The sequence below is a fragment of the Lagopus muta genome, chromosome 18, assembly GCF_023343835.1.
Source record: "Lagopus muta isolate bLagMut1 chromosome 18, bLagMut1 primary, whole genome shotgun sequence".
Lineage (NCBI taxonomy): Eukaryota > Metazoa > Chordata > Aves > Galliformes > Phasianidae > Lagopus > Lagopus muta.
In genome coordinates, this window is record NC_064450.1 from 170,927 (window position 1) to 188,057 (window position 17,131).

Consider the following 17,131-nt stretch of genomic DNA (forward strand, 5'->3'; position numbering starts at 1 on the left):
AAAGCCAGCTTGCTTGGAGACCCTTTCCCAGTGCACGTGCATGATTCATATTGTAGAACAGTGACTATTTTAGATTGAAAGTTCTTTTTATTGTTTTTAAAACATATAATCATCATGCATTTGATACAGAAGTTTTGGGTTTGTTTTTTTTTTATAAAGTTAGTTGAAGACCTCAGATGGGAAACTGAGATAGTCCTATGAACAACTGCAACCAAAGAGAAGACAAAAAGACAAATGCTTCATTGCACAGTGGATTTGATACTGTACATAGAGTCTTTACAGGACTGTCCAGCCTGCTGAACTAAACAGTCAAGCATGTGAATCACACTGTAGGTGCTATATTTACTTCTGAAGTCCCTCTGCTACAGCAGCAGGCTATACATAGCCATTCTCACACAGGGCAAGCAGCCTCAACTAGTGCAATCTTCAATGAAAATCTTGAAGGACTTTAATTAAGCTCATAATACAAAAACTTGTTGCAAACAGTATTTATCTATACCAGGATTCTACATAGTCATAGTAAGTGGTTTTGGTTTTTCTTTTTTCCTATATCTTTCAGAACAGAAAACATTTCTATTATATGTTTTACTTGAAATTAGTATAAAAAGCTTTTTATCTGTTTTCCCATAGTAGCCACATAATAAAAAGCTTGATCTTATATTTTATCCTATACTTTGCCATATTTGGCAATACTTGCCACTTTGGCAATATTTGAACTGCAATTTTATTCTGTTTTGTCAACAGTCATTTTTAATCTAGAAATCTAGATTTCATTAGAATGTGAAATAATGAGGAAAATGGAGAAACAAGAAAAAGGACTTATTAACTTATGTTAATATGAAACTGCTGATTGGAAGACAATATTCCCACAGCTTTATGTGTTTGTTATGCTGGGATTACTGACTTTTTATGCATGGAAAAATTTCTTTTGTAGATAAGAGAAACTTGAAAATTATGAGTTCATATTATGGTTACTGTTACTTTAATATGGACTCTTGTTTTCCACAGATATGGGTATTCTTGCTGTGTTTGCCCTACCACTGCTTCTTCTAGGGATCAGTGGAATCATTTATATTTACCAGACAGTCATATGGCTAGTGTCCAAATCAGCAGTGCAGAACAAGGTGGTGGTGATCACAGATGCCATCTCTGGACTAGGCAAGGGTGAGTTGTCTCTTTTCTTCTCCACGTCAAAGAACTGAACAGTGTCTATGACTTTCAAGTGTACTTTTAAAATCTCAGATACAGGAACCGCAGATGAACTTTCAGGAACTGCAGAGCTTTGAGTTTACGGAACAGAGTATCAGGTTTTATAACCATGTCAAGTGATATTTTTAGCACTTTGCTACTCTGAGATCTAATACCATAAGTTGTCACTGTAGAGTAGCAGCAAATCAGCATTAACTGGTGTCACCTTTCTCTGTTACTTGTTCCTTTTAAGCCCTTAAAGGCTTCCACTTTTTCTGTTCCCTGTAACAATACTCACCCTTCTCCCCCTGTAAATTGCTGCCCCTCTATCACCTACATTACTCTTTTTTCCTTGATATCCTCCAGAACCTCCAACAGGGAGGTCTGACCATATGTGATGATGTGTTCAGTGGAAGAAAGGAAAGGATATGTGGTAGTTAATTTATTTATCCTAGGCAACTGCAAAATTCTTTTTTCCACATACTAGAATTTCTGGACAAATGGAGACGTGTCGAAGTTTAAAAAGTAACAAAAAAATGATGAAGATGTTTTCAGTGGTTTATGACTGCTAATGAAACTTGATTCCCGGGCTTTTTTCAGTGCCGTAACTCAAAAGAGTCTAGAGAAATACATCACTGGTTTCCCTTTTGCTGTTGATCACAAAATAATCTTGTTCATGAATTTTGTTCATAAATCTGCCCTGTTAAGTTAATAAGAAAAGTATTGGTGTAGCTATAAATAATCTTTTTAAGTCACAAAATTTTTCTTTTCTAAAAAGGAATGAAAAAAATTCATGAAAATACAACTGTGAAACACAAACATTACATAAATAGATGTTTTCACTGAAAATGTTTATAGAGGTAGGAACCTGGGTCCAGAAGGCTTATATAAATACTTCCATACAGATATTAAGATTCTAATATTGAAATTAAAAAAAAAAAAAAAGAATATCTGGATTTTCCTGCAGCTACTGAAATATGAAGAAAAATATTTTTGAAGAGTGGATAATGTTGCCTGTTTAAGAAGGGTCATAGGAAGCAAAACAAATCAGAGGCGGGAAAAGCAAGAGTAATTGTAAGGTCATCTTCCTGTTCTTCCAGTGTTGAATATGCAAATGACATACAGATTTAATTTAAGGACCAAATATAAGGGTTTCAAGGCTGAAAGGATTTTGAAGATCTAGACAGAAAATAAATCATGAAAGGAAAAGACCTTTTAATTTTCAATCCTCCCAGCACACATAACCCACTGCCAGCTACTTGTCTATCTGCACCTAAAGCAGATCTTCTGATTTAAAGCAGAGTGTTCATTGTGTCATGCCTACAGGCTATCTGCAATACAATTTATATTACAAGAGATTAAAAAAAAAGGCAAGCGTGTACTTTTCCTCATTGCAAGGACTATCTTTACACATTTCCAAACTGAGAACCACTTCTTCAATTCAGCTGAGCTAGATTGCATATCCCTAGGCACCCTACAACCTCTTGGGGAGTACAACAGACAGTTAATCCCTGAAGATGTCCCTGAGGCCCATGGTCCATATTTTAAAAAGCCTTTCTCTGATCAAACGGGAAGCACAGTGAAGAATGTATTCTCCCTTCATCAGCTAGAGAAGAAAACCAGTCAGACACAAACCATCAAAAAGCTTCAACCTGATATTTCAGGCTGATGCTCAGGCATGAGAAACTGTAGTACTGACTGCCAGTTTCATTAAGCCACCAGTTTGCAAAAAGTACAATTCTAGCTCACTTGCATTAGCAAGAGAGAATCTTCTCCAGAGACAGTTTAAACTGCTGTGAATCCTTAGTCCAGAATGTCCTTGTCTGTATGTAGAGAAAGCAGTTCCATCTTAGCGTACACAGAAATTTCTCAGTGATCTTCTCAGGAAGGCTTCAGGGATCCTGTCTGAACCAGAGGTAGCTCAGGGTTGTCCCCATTGCCTCCACTGAGTCCTGGGAAGATTGATGAATGATAAGGGACCTTCCAGCTGCTATTTCATCTCGTTTGTAGGGCAGTGGCTGCTAAGTTTCTATGTACCGTTCTTTCTCAGAATTGTAGATGAGTTTCATGTGCCTGAAAGTTTCATGAAGACAGTGCCCAAACCTAGTTTTCTGCATTCTGGGATTGGTTGGTGTATTGGTATTGTTGTGAGATTTTGACATGTAACAACATCATAAATGTATTTTTGTGTATGTTTTTCATTACACCATACTTATAGGTGGAGGCAGTTAAGGAAGAAAGACAAACACTTTTTTTCTTATTCTAACCCATTAACTGTCACACTGTTCTTTTCTGAATTATATACCACAACTAAACAGTATCATCATGCTATACCATTAGTTGTGATGACCTTAATATGGTAAAAATATTCATAAAATTTCATTTATTACTCATTTATATTTGGAAATTCTTTTTTCTCATATTTTTATCCTTTAAAAAATAATGAATTTTTAATGAATGATTCAACATCATTAGCAAAAACAGCCTCCCGTTTCAACTAAAATGGGTATAATCAAATTGCTACTATTGTTATTATTTCTTTTGAACTTCTTTCTCTCCTAGAATGTTCTCAAGTGTTTCATTCAGGAGGAGCAAGGCTTGTGTTGTGTGGCAGAACATGGGAGAAGTTGGAAGCCTTGTATGATGCTTTAATTAGCGTGGCAGACCCCAGTACAGTAAGTGTTCCCTCACAGTGCTCTGAAAATTGACAAGTTGAGGTAAAAACCTTGTTCAGGTACAAAAACTGCTTTTAAATCTACTAAAATGAGGTCTACGTGGAGCTTAATTCAGACACCAGCAGTGATTTTGGTCATCCACAAAATGCACCCAGCACAGTTCACAGAGAGAGAGGAAGTTTTGAAGAGCATGATGTCAAAAATATGTCAAAAATAAGATCAAAAGCTCCTGAGTGGACCTGCATTTTGAACGAATCCCTGCCCAAAGCCAGACAACTAGAAATGCGAGGTAGAATGATTTACATGTTAATTCAGATGTTGTTCTCCTTTTCATTGTGTGAACTGCCATCATTTTTTTGCATAGCTTGAGTGTTCAAGAAAAGGGAGGTGGTTCCAAGGATTTCATTAATCTTAAATATTTCTACTACTTTGTGAGAGTTCTCAGATTGCAGGCTATGGGAGCGCATAAATACAAGTTCTCTCATTACCACTGACTAAGCATGCAAATAGAGATGTGAGACCAGTAAAGGCTTCCCATGCTGTCAGAGGTGGTTCTTTGGGAGATGTTTCTTTGGTGCCCATGGAAAATCCTTCCTTCTGTGATCAGACTCATTTCAGAGCATAAGTAGTCCATAAATTACATAGCCATTTGTCACCAGACCAACAAATACTTACATGTCACCCTTTTTCTACAGTGAGCTTCATTCATCTTCACAAAGAAATACTGTGTTTGTGCTAATTTGTGTAATCAGCTGGGAAAAATCATTAAGTATGACTAAGGGACCTGTCTGTACTTCAGCATAGTAATAAGTGAAAATTCTCAGAGTTCATTCCTCTGTGCTGCAGCTGATAAAATCTACATCTTTGAAAGAAACAATACGCGTGGTTTGGATTACCTACAGTTAAACAAACTATTCCCACCTCCCAATTTCCCCTGTACATACCTCTTATTCCCCTGTACAGTTCCTCTTATATATGCAAATCATCTCTCAAAGCACTTTAACTAAGGTTCTGTGGTCAACAAATTTCTACAGAGTTCTGTTTATGAAAAGAGGAAGGATAGGAGTCATCCCATGTGTATTTATCTGCATTTATTGGATGCAGCTATTCCAGCTTACTCTTCCCGAGGTGTTATGCACCTGTATCTGAATTTCAGAGTACAAGAGTACCTATTACTGAGTTAACCTCTTTCCAGAGTGGGTTAAAGGAACAAATGAAGATTTTCTGTAAGAATAATAATGCACTTTCTTCAGATACAGTGGTAAATTTTATTGTTTTTAAGAGTAAATAGAAATTGTAAGTAGAAAATAATTTATGTATAAGGAATCTGAAATTGAGAAAACCAACAAAGTAACTTTACATGCCAATGGGTTCTGACGAGCAAGTATTCCTTTATTACAGCACTGGGTGCATGGGGATCGCTCCACCAACATGCACATGAAAAGAAGCAGCAACTGCATATTTAAAGGCATAGTGTATACGTAGTCATTACATTCCAAGGACATGGGCAGAAACTCCAAGAAATGATTAACTTCTCTGGTGGTTGTGAATTGAAGGCTAGCAATCATTCTCGCTGTACATTTCCAACCTTTTAAGAAGGGTAGCCCAAACTGGTTTCCACTGATGTTACACTGAGCTGAGGTATCTGTTTTGCCATCTTATCTTCAACAACAAGACATCTGTTCTGCTTTCTTCACTTGGCAACGAGTCTCGCAGTTTTGCCGCCTCCACATTTTGTTCTTGAGCTTATGTTCACGCAGGCTTCCTGTCCTGCAGCTTCTATCCACTCAAGTTATGCAAAAGGCTGTTCTCACAATATGGAAAAACTGTGCCATGATTCAAATCCTTGAATATTTTTTTCCTTTATTAGACATATACACCAAAGCTCATTCTTCTGGATATCTCAGACATAGACTGCATTCAAGATGTAGCTAAGGAAATCCTGAATTGCTATGGTTGTGTGGATATACTCATCAACAATGCAAGTATGAAGGTAAAAGGAGCAGTGCAGAGCATTTCATTGGAACTTGATAAAAAGATAATGGATGCCAACTATTTTGGACCTATAACATTAACCAAAGGTATTTTAATTTTTTTCCTTTTTTTTCCTGTCACAACTTGAAGTTTAAGATCCAAATCACCGGCATTATTCTGATGCATTAGCATTTAACTTTGCCTTCTTCACTACAGACAGAATCATGTGAACATGAGTGGGCTGCAATTGAAGTGAATAAGATCAAAATCAGCCTGGAAATAAATCAGGCTTGGAAATACATTAGTAGGTGTTTGAAAAAATTTTTGTCTACTTGTTTTTCCTTTTGGTGACTCCTTCAGTTCTGTGCTTGCTGCCTTTGTTGCTATAAAAATTTTGACTCCATCTCAGAGCTATGATACAATTAATACAAGCTATACCTAGCAGAAAGAGTCCTGAGTCTGGTGTGTCACAGCAGATGGTTACGATCTCCTCAGAGGGGACTGACAGTGCAGGCAAAGTGGGGAGTAGTGTGTGATGGAGAGGCTGAATTGCACAGAGCTTGCAGTTGGCAGTGACACATTTGAAAGCCTCTGGATAAAGATTTAAGTACAAGCAAATAAGTAGATGTCGTTATGGAAGTCTACTATTGGTCAATCAGACAAGATGGTGACTCATCAGTTCCTGGTAAAATTATGGGGAAATTTGTTTTAGAAATTATTGAAAAATACCAGAGAGACAATGCAGTCATTGGTTACAGGGTACTCAGAGAGTTGACTGATGGCACTGTGATACCTGTCATAATTACTTTTCAACAATCTTGGGTATCTGGGATGGTCTCAGTTGACTGGAAGCAAAGATCTTGAAAAAAAAAAGATCTTGACAATGATCTTGGAAATTAGGGGCCTTTCAGTGTCATTTCAGTGCCTGGTAAAATAATGGAGAAAATTATGCTGTGAGATATTAAAAAACGTCTGGAGGATGATGTATTAATTGGTCACAGACAAAACAAATTCATGAGGGGAAGGTCCTGTTTAACTAACCCAATTTCCTTTTATTGACAAGATCATCCATTGAGCTGACCAAGGGAAGCCAGCTGGTGCTATCTTTTTGGATTTCAGCAGATCCTTAGATGCTGTTTCTCACAATATCCTTCCGGACAAAATGTCTAGCATATGATTAGGCAAAAACATAATGCAGTGCATGAACAATTAGATGACGAGTTGGGCCCAACGGATTATAGTAGATGAGTTACATCAGTCTGGTAGTCAGTCACTAGCAGGGTTCTACAGGGCTCTACTTTAGGGCCGGTTATCTTTAACAATTTCATCGATGAGTTAGTTTGAAGATATGCTAAGTGACAACACTACATTGGGAGGATCCGTCAACTCATCTGAAGGTAGAGAGGCTTTACAGAGAAAAGATGGAGGAATGAAAAATCACCAATTCAATGAATTTTAACAGTAGTAAGTGCCAGATCCTGCCCCTGGGATGGGATTAACCCTGGGTATGTATGTAAATTGAGAGATGAGAGGCTGTAGAATAGTGCCACAGAAAGTAACCTAGGGGTTATGATTGACAGCAACTTGAGTATGAGTCAGTAGTGTGCACTGACAACCGTATCTTAGAATGCATTAAGCAAAGTATAGCTACACTGGCAAGGAAAGGGATCGTCGCTCTCTGCTCTGGGCTGGAGGGCAAGGCGTATAAGGAGTAGATGAGATACCTTGGTTTGCTGCATCAGGGGAGGATCAGGTGGGGTTTAGGGAAAGATTCTGCACCAGAGATTGGTGTGTGTGGAACAGCTACCCAGGGCAGTGGGTACGGGCCTGAGCTGCTGGATTCACAGAGCATTTGGATCTCTCTCTCAGCCACATAGTTTGGATGGTGCCGAGTAGAGACAGGAGCTGGCCTTGATAACTACTATGGTCCCTTCCAACTTGGAATATTCTATGATTCTATGATCTTACTGTTCATTAAATTTTGCTAACTATACTTTACCTGTCATTTATTTTCTCTGAAGATATTAAGCTCTTTTACTTATTTGGCTTTTTCTTTCCATTTCTTTTTTCAGCCATTCTTCCCAACATGATTTCTAGAAGAACTGGCCAAATAGTTTTAATTAATAGTATTCAAGGAAAAATAGGAGTCCCATTTCGTGCAGCTTGTAAGTTATACATTCATTCATATGGTATGTTTTTATGAATTCATAAATTCAAAAAAATGTTCACATAATATTCATTTTAATGTATAAATATTTAGTTATTAAAAGTGGTAATTTCCAGCCTTCTTAATTTCATTTAATTTAATTAATCAAATTTAAGTAGATGATTAATAATGTATTTGACTGAAACATTTTCAAAGTCAAACTCAAGAAAAAATAGTTAAAAGTACTGTGAAACATGACTGCTGCCTATGGTGCTTGAGAATACATAGATATCAAATGTGACAGCAAATTTTTAAAGTTCTTGGGAAGGATTCAGGGAACAATGAGCCTTTAGCTCTAATATCTTGTGGTGGCTTCAGACTGATAGAAAGCTAAGCTTCACCACACCTCTCTCACTCCCCCTCCTTAAAAGAACAGAGAAACAAAGTACTGTAAAAAGAGGCTCATAGATAAGGAGTGGTTGAATTAAAGTGAAAAGGGGAAAAAAAAAAGGTCATGCAGAAGCAAAAGAAGAAATAAATTATTTAATTTTAAAAATATTAACTTAATAAATATAGTTTATAAATATAAACTCTTATTTTAATATAAGTTTATAAATATAAACTTTAATATTGAAAACATACAGAATTGTTGCTGCAGGGCCAAGTCCGAATTTATTTGCAAAATACACAACTTGTCTTCCAGAAACAGCTGTGTATTTTACTGCATTTTACTAATTTGTCACAAACTACAGCATCAGATGGGGTGGACACTCATCTCAGAGACAACTGTCTGTCTACTAAAGATGTTTTCAAACTGTAGAGATATTAGAGAAACTGCTCTTAACCCAGGACTTAATATTTATGACTGGGGAATCCAGACATGCTTTCTCACATGCTTAGGGAGGTTCATATTGCACCTTATGCAAAACTTAATTTTGTAAATTCCATTTCTTCTGTTTGTTTTAAATATGTCCTAATTTCACTGAGTGAAGTTATTCACTATTCTTTTGTCTTTATTGGATAATCATTCCCAGATTAATGTTCTAAAAATTATTGTTTCATGGAATTCCTCACACATCCAAATCCATACATCCAAACATCCACGTGTTTTTTCTTTCTTTCAGATGCTGCTTCTAAACACGCTGCTGTAGGCTTTTTTGATTGTCTTAGAGCAGAAATGGAAGAATTTGATATTTCTGTCAGCACTGTCAATCCAACCTTCATCTGTTCATACCATCATCAGCCAGCACCTGGCAATTGGGAGGCATCAATTTGGAAATGTAAGGTTTGGTGAAACAAGACAGACATTGGATGAGTTCCATATAGATGTATGGAAGCTTTTCTTATGAAGAAAAGAGCACAGGGAAAGAAATGGAAAAGACAACAAGATGAACACGTTAGGAGAACAAAAGGAAAGAAAGATTGAAGAGATCAGACGAATATATTAAAAAGAGGAGATATACGGAAAGGAGCAACATCATGTGAGAAAAAAATACAGCATGGCATGGAGAATGAAGGTTAAGAAGAGCATGAAAGATAGAAGGGAGATTTCAGCTGTGCTCAGGTTGCTTCTTCCCTTAGGGAAAATCCTGGTGTGGTTGGTCAGGAAGCACAAAAGAAGGGAAGGGAGAGGGTAAAGAAATGAAAGTTTATACGAACTTAACTGGACTGATGTACTAGTTGTCTATCTTCTCAGTTCCCTCAGTTGTGCCTGCCTGTTTGTACTTCTAATTCCTCTCTCTTTGATTCAGTCTTTTTCAGAAAGGTGACTTATGGTGTGCACCCAGCAGAGGTGGCAGAGGAAGTCTTGCGCACAGTGAGCAGCAAGAAGCAGGAGGTGCTGATGGCCAACCCTATACCCAGAGCAGCTGTTTACATTCGCACCTTCTTTCCTGAAATGTTTTTTGCCGTTGTTGCCTCAGGGATTAGGGAAAAACTGAAGACAGAACAAGAAAATTGATTTTGTTTCCTTCTCCCTGCTTACGACCTGAAAAATGTTTACATTTGAAATATCATTTCTGCTACCAGTATGGGTGGAATAAATAGGCTGCTACCCTAAACCTGCCAGTGTCTCAGTGATTCACTACAATTGGCACCCTATCATCTGTGAGATTTCCACTCTTCTGGATTTAGTGAATATGACAAGGGAAAACCTGATAGGAACACCATCACTGTTGTTACAGAGCAATTCTCAATATAAATGGGCAGGTCAAAGCTTTGGGGACTTGTAACAACTTATCAGAATAATCTGTCAGAGCTAGGATTGATGGGGACTTAATGGAATGAAAGGATTGGGATGAAAGGAGATGTGGGAGACAGAGGTATACAAATTAATGGAAAAGGGCATTGGAGCCCCGTCACATTGTTCTCCAGATACAGTTTTTTGTTAGTATTTGTAATGGATATTCAAATATTGACCTCCAAATAGAGCTCATCTAATTCAATGCCTCAGCTGTGACAGGACCCCAGAACATAAGCAAAAATATAAGAATGGGGCAAAAATACAGAATAATGCTGTTGATTAGAATCTTCTAGTTTCTCACAACTGCTACACAAGCACAATGCATCCGTCTCTGCATCTTATTAAACTATCCCTTCTATCAATTTTTTGCACAAGTATTTTCAAATTCTTGTTAAAATATTCCATCCCTGAAGGCAGGAACTCATCATACATTTAAAAACATATTCATTTATGCTTTCTTTAAATCCAATGTAAGATAGTATCTTCTGATATCTCCTACTTTTTTTCTATGGAACAAAAATCACTCTCAATTTGTTCACTCTCTGTCATTCATACCCATCATACTTTCCAAGCAGTCACTTGTTTTCCAAGTTGAAGAGCCCTGTTGTCAATTTGCCCTCTCTTTTGGAGGGCTTCTTATTTTTCTTAATGTCTTTCCTAGCTTATCTGTTTGGGGTTTTACTGTTGTTTTTTTTGCTTGTTTTGTTGTTGTTTTAAGACAGAGAGGCCACAGCTGCATGAAGTATTCAGGATAGATAAATACTCTGTATTCATAAACAGGCTTACGTATATTTCCTGCATTACTATCCTGTGCTTTTCTTCTGCATTTCTTTTACAAAATCCTAGTTTTGAGATACTTTTCTAATGGCCACTGAAAATTGAGTTCGCCCGTTCCTTCTGTTATGTGAGGTTATTATGCAGCAGATCCAATGTAAGCATGAATGCTATTCATGTCACTTGTGTAAATTCACCAAAGTTCTCTCACTCCTAGCTACAAGGTTTCTCTTCCCTATCATACTTTTCCAGTTCAATACTTACTTTTTCTTACCCTGTGAGATGAACCAGAATGTAAATAAAGCCAAAGCAGAAGTGTTCTGATCTTAAGTTTCACATCTGAAAGCTTAAATTTTGTCTCTTAAATCCTCCTCTTGCATCTCTTGTGTCATCAACGCAATCATAAGTGGCCACCTGCTCTTTTGCAAATCTTGGCAAAATGCCTTATCTGCTGAACCCCTTTATACTCCTAAAGTATGCAACCAATCTACACTTAAGGTTACAGCAAAGGCCAGTTACTCACACAGTTAATACCAGCTGCACTAATATGACTCTTCCTGTCAGTAAGAATCACCAAATATGAAAGGAAATTCTCAGCGCACAGAAATATATTCCTATCTGGTGGAGAGATTAACCTTTTCTCATATCACAAGTCCAGTTGCTCTGTTCTCAGAAAGCAAAAATTCATCTACTTCAGTCAGGGACGTTGTCCACAATTAGTCATAAGCAGTGAGTGTCTGCATTACCCACTGGACCTCAATCTGTTTTCTTTTGGAGGTATGAGCTTCTATTGTTGTATGTTCCTTCATAGTGAAGTCAAACATCCATTTTGTGTATATTTCTTCTCCTCATCAGAATTCTGTTCCCTTAAACAAAAGAACTGTACTGTGGTCTCTGATGTGCTTGACTCTATGCCTCAGCAATAGCAAAACCTCAGCTCCACAAAGACAAAATATGAAATAACTGGGCAGTTTCTCCAGAAAAGGCTCAAGGAATCTGGATATCGCAGCTAAGTATGTATTAATGTACTTTGCTGTAAAACCAGGTAGATCTGCCATTAAAATAAGCTAAACGATCTTTTTGCTCCCCTTTGCACTTCCTAAATATCAGCAGAAATTCTTGGTTCATTTCAAACACTTCAAAAACATTCAACATTATACAGAATGAAAGTGAAAATTGTGAGAATAACACAGGCATGAAGAATCAAGAAATTTTGAAATTAGAAAGCAAAAGAAAGTTATATCTGATATTCAAATACATAAATATATTGCCAACAGCATAGAACTAAACTGTTCTCCCTTTCTGTTGCTGCAGGACAAAGTGCAAAAATTACTGCAAAGGAGATTTGCAGGATAAGAATTTTTTGCTAAGAATAGTTAAGCATTAAGGATAAATTGTCACAGAAATTTTAGAATGCCTGTCTTTGGAGACCTTAAAGAACAGATTAATGAAGCATCTGTAAAAAAGCAATGTAGCTTCAGCTTATCCTGCCTGGGGAAAAAGAAGGATTAGGTGACCTTTCAAATGGGTCACACTTTTCAATAATCTTGTGGGTTTGTTGTTGTTTCTTTTTTTAAACAAGGTTTATCCTCTGACATTTCTGAACTGTTTTTAACCCCAAGGGAATTGTCTTATTTAATACAAAGTTTTCTGTTTCATTTCTCCCGTAAGTGCTTCCAGTGGCCTTCAACAAAGCCTAAGAGATGGTAGTGATAGAACAAGGGGCAATGGCGTTAAACTGAAAGAAGGGACATTTAGTTCAGATGGCAGCTGCACTTGTTACTCTTAATATCAGTGGAAAGAAACAGGTGCTGTAAATTACATAAATTGCATTCTGGAAGTGCTTATTTCTTCCGTTAACTTCTGCTGCACTCTGAGTAACCAACACAATCATAACTTTGTCTGTATGTATCTCTGAGCACATCTTACTAAGATTTCATATCCATCAAACTTAATTGGGTCAAATGGTCTGCAATATAAACACCAATATATTTGGTGGTATAAATGCCTAACATCTTGCTAAAGCAAGTTCCACAGTGCTCTCTGCAATAAAGTGTAGAATGAAGAGCCGATTCACTGCCTAGAGATGCTGTATTGGGTTTGTTATGTTTAAGGTTCTTAGAAGTGGGTAAGGAATTGGCTGGCTGGTCGCAGCCAAGGGGCTATGATCAATGGCTCTGTGTCAGGGTGCAGGCCAGGCACAAGCAGTGTCCCTCAGGGGTCGGTGTTGGGACAGTTGCTCTTCAACATCTTCGCCAATGGCAGACGATGCCATCCAGTGTAGCCTCAGCAAGTTTGTGATGACACCAAGCTGAGCAGTGCAGTCGATACACTGGAGGGAAGGGAAGCCATCCAGAGGGACCTGGACAGGCTAGAGAAGTGGGCCCATGGGAACCCAATGGGGTTCAGTAAGGCCAGGTGCAGGGTGCTGCCATTGGGTGGGGGCAATGCCAGGTATTGATACAGACTGGGGGAAGATGTGCTTGAGAGCAGCCCGGCGCAGAAGGACTTGGGATCCTGGTGGGCGAGAAGCTGGCCATGAGGCAGCAGTGAGCGCCTGCAGCCCGGAAGGCCAGCTGTGTTGTGGGCTGCATGAAAAAGGGGCAGCCAGCAGGAGAGGGAGGTGATCGTCCCCCTCTGCTCAGCTCCTGCGAGGCCCCATCTGCAGCGTTGCGTTCAGGCCTGGGGCCCCCAGCACAGGAAGGACGTGGAGCTCTGGGAGCGGGTCCAGAGGAGGCACTGAGATGAGCAGAGGGCTGGAGCAGCTCTGTGTGAGGAAAGGCTGAGGGAACTGGGCCTGTTGAGCTTGGGGAAGAGAAGGCTGCGGGGAGCCCTCACGGTGGCCTTCCAGTGCTTGAAGGGAGTGCATGAACAGGAGGGGGAACGGCTGCTTGTGAGGGTGGGTGGTGGTAGGACAAGGGGAATGGTTTTAAAGTGAGACAGGGGAGGTTTATGTTGGATATGAGGAGGAAGTTTTTGAGCCAGAGGGTGGTGAGGCACTGGAACAGGTTGCCCAAGGAGGCTGTGGATGCCCCATCCCTGCAGGCATTCAGGGCCAGGCTGGATGTGGCTCTGGGCAGCCTGGGCTGCTGGTTGGCGACCTGCACACAGCAGGGGGTTGGAACTGATGAGCATTGCCTAGAATGTTGGCATTTCTGCCAAGTACATTTTCAGCTTGATGTCCAGCAAGATCCCCAAGTCACCCTTCATGGAGTTGATTTTCAATCATCATGGTAATCCAGTCACTCAATCCATGCCACCACATTTCTCATTTCAATTACACTGCTGTTCTTTGTCTGCATACAATGTTCTAGTTCCTCTCACTTGTTTCACAGGCTGCTTGGATTTGTGTATGTACACTTGATATTAGATTTATTTTATCCTGTTCTGTCATTCCTGAGGTCTCACTTGTCACCTTGTACCTTGTCAACGGTTTATGGGCTGGTCCGGCCCAGTTCCGTGACCAGCAGGGCGGAGGGATCTGCGGATCCGCGCCTCTGGGAAAGGGGAAGCAGGGGACCCCAAAATACTTGAAAACAACAGCACTGATCTGAGGTGAAACAAATGATTTTACTAAATATAGTATTAGTAAAATACAATGAGAGAGAGAGAGAGAGAGAGTCTGTTTGAATTGTATAGACCTCACCACAATGCTGGGGTGAGAAGTGCAGTCCAGTTGAGTGACTGAAGTACAGACGGCGAAGCGCAGGCGGCGAAGCGCAGGCGGCGAAGCGCAGATAGCGAAGCGCAGACAGCGAAGAGCAGGCGAAGAAGAAGGATCAGGTGACCTTGCTTGGAGTTATATCCCCTTGCTGACCGCAAAGTCTCCTGGGGAAAAGTAGTTCTTCTCCGACGGACGAACATTCGGCAGATATCAAACCCCACCCCCAATGCATTACATGATGTTATGGTGTGGAATACTGATGACCAAAAATCATAAAACCATGACATACCTTTTTCTTTCCATCTTTCCTGCTTAATGACATAATTTGCCTTTTTCATCATTCCTAGTAAACATTCACCTCAACATGTTGACCAGCTTCATCAATGAGATTATTTTGTCCAGCTTTACCAAATAGCCCTTGTCTCCTCAAGCAGTTCCTGATCCTCAGAGAGGGTGCTACAGTTGTCAAAGCCTGTCATCTGGACCAGCTATGCAAAACCAAATGTTGTCCGCAGCATCTAGGCCCTTCACCCAGTCAGTCTTTCTTCCTGTAGGGTCACGGAAAGCACAACCTGGGCCCCCATGTCCTATACCTTCCCCCACAAATCAGAGTTGTATAGTCACTCTGGACATGCTCAAGGCCTCCCCAGTAGTATCTTTGGTGTCCAAATGGGTAATCAGCAGGGGATAGTTGTCTGAGGGCTGGACAGACTTCAGCAGTCTCCCTGAAACACTTTATATGCAATATTCCAACAGAGAGCAAACATCCCTATATGTTTCCCCCAAGCGTCTGTCTTAGGACCGGTGCTCTTTAACATCTTTATTAATGACATCGATGAGGGAATTGAGTGCACCCTCAGCAAGTTTGCTGACGACACCAAGCTGAGTGGTGTGGTTGATACGGTGCAAGGAAGGGATGCCATTCAGAGGGACCTCAACAGGCTGGAGGGCTGGGCTCGGGTGAACCTAATGAGGTTCAACACGGCAAAGTGCAAGGTTTTGCATTTGGGCCGGAAGAACCCCAGGCACCTGTACAGGCTGGGAGGAGTGGGCCTTGAGAGCAGCTCGGCAGAGCTGGGGGTCCTGATGGACGAGAGACTGAACATGAGCCAGCAGTGCGCTCTGGCAGCTCGAAAGGCAAATGGGATCCTGGGCTCCATCAGGAGAGGGGTGGTCAGCAGGGACAGGGAGGTGATTGTCCCTCTCTACTCGGCTCTTGTGAGGCCCCATCTGGAGTACTGTGTCCAGGTGTGGAGCCCTCAGTACAAGAAAGACATTGAGATTTTGGAAAGGGTCCAGAGGAGGGCAACTAAGATGATCAGGGGGCTGGAGCACCTCCCCTATGAGGACAGGCTGAGGGAGTTGGGCTTGTTCAGCCTGGAGAAGAGAAGGCTGCGGGATGACCTCATTGCAGCCTATCAATACCTGAAGGGAACCTACACCCAGGAGGGGAGTAAACTCTTCAAAAGGGCTGACAACAGCAGGACTAGGGGAAATGGTTTTAAGTTGAAGGAGGGAAGATTTAGGTTGGATGTTAGGGGGAAGTTCTTTACAAGGAGAGTGGTTAGGCCCTGGAACGGGCTGCCCAGGGAGGTTGTGGATGCCCCGTCCTTGGACGTGTTTAAGGCCAGGTTGGACGGGGTCCTGGGCAACCTGATCTGAATGTGTATGTTTGGTGCCCTGCTAGGCAGGGGGGTTGGAACTACATGATCCTTGAGGTCCCTTCCAACCCGGGTGATTCTGTGATTCTGTGATTCTGTGATTATCACATCACCAGAAAACGGCCTTCAGTCCCTGAAGGAGACAGTCTCCCACTGCTGTCACACACTGATGCTGCTGCATGTTTCAGGATTTGCTGGCTCTGAGTGCACCCCAGGTAGAGCTTCTACTCTTTGCCTGATGCCAGAGGCCAAACCAATTCTGCAGTTGCAGATCTGCTAATGGAGAAAGAGCCATCTTCCTCTTACTGGACGTTACAAGCACCCAGCATTCTCAGTCCTGTGACCCTACAGCAAGCAGACTCCAGCTGCACTTTCTTCTGTGCATATAGAAGTTCAGGTGCTTGTCTTTGCAGCATCCTGTGAATAACTTGTTAATCTCTTTTTCATCACCCACTGTGCTATGCAGCCTGCTCACCTCCTCCCACAGCTCCTTAACTCATCCAAACAGCACATCTCCTGCAAACAAGGGTGCATGCCTTCACTTTTCTTAGCTTCAGCAAGAGACACCAGGCACTCTGCTTAAAAATCAGAGCAATGCAGAACCTATGTCACAGATCTTTTTCTGAACTAGGACACCTGAATCTGCTTTTGCAATACTAAGACTTCCTTGAAACATTCATGGAATTATTATTTTTTTTATTAGAGAAGATAACTAATACTACACAAATATACAATTTTATTAAATAATATCGTTTCATTCTGTTCTGATTTTACGGTTCACAGTATGCCTTGAGAAAAGGTTAAAAC

General features: G+C 40.4%; 1 protein-coding gene across 2 annotated transcripts; it reads left to right on the forward strand.

The window, feature by feature from the left end:
* Nucleotides 1–382: 382 nt before the first annotated feature.
* On the forward strand, nucleotides 383–11,267 carry DHRS7C (dehydrogenase/reductase 7C). 2 transcript variants are annotated; one of them, XM_048965536.1, is made up of 7 exons: nucleotides 383–519; nucleotides 1,009–1,164; nucleotides 3,751–3,863; nucleotides 5,734–5,944; nucleotides 7,910–8,026; nucleotides 9,108–9,263; nucleotides 9,735–11,267. In XM_048965536.1, the coding sequence occupies exons 2-7, from the start codon at nucleotides 1,011–1,013 to the stop codon at nucleotides 9,941–9,943; spliced, it is 960 nt and encodes a 319-aa protein (XP_048821493.1). In that variant the 5' UTR covers nucleotides 383–519; nucleotides 1,009–1,010; the 3' UTR covers nucleotides 9,944–11,267. The 2 variants fall into 2 exon arrangements, with proteins under 2 accessions (XP_048821493.1, XP_048821495.1); XM_048965538.1 differs by having other exon boundaries at nucleotides 7,910–8,002; nucleotides 9,735–11,266.
* The last annotated feature ends 5,864 nt before the right edge of the window (nucleotides 11,268–17,131 follow it).

Bases quoted from the DNA above. Each gene is read 5' to 3' on its own strand.
- DHRS7C (XM_048965536.1), top strand. From the start codon at position 1,011: ATGGGTATTCTTGCTGTGTTTGCCCTACCACTGCTTCTTCTAGGGATC. The intron at 3,864-5,733 runs GTAAGTGTTCCC...TTCCTTTATTAG, and splicing joins GCGTGGCAGACCCCAGTACA to ACATATACACCAAAGCTCAT. The intron at 8,027-9,107 runs GTATGTTTTTAT...TCTTTCTTTCAG, and splicing joins GTTATACATTCATTCATATG to ATGCTGCTTCTAAACACGCT.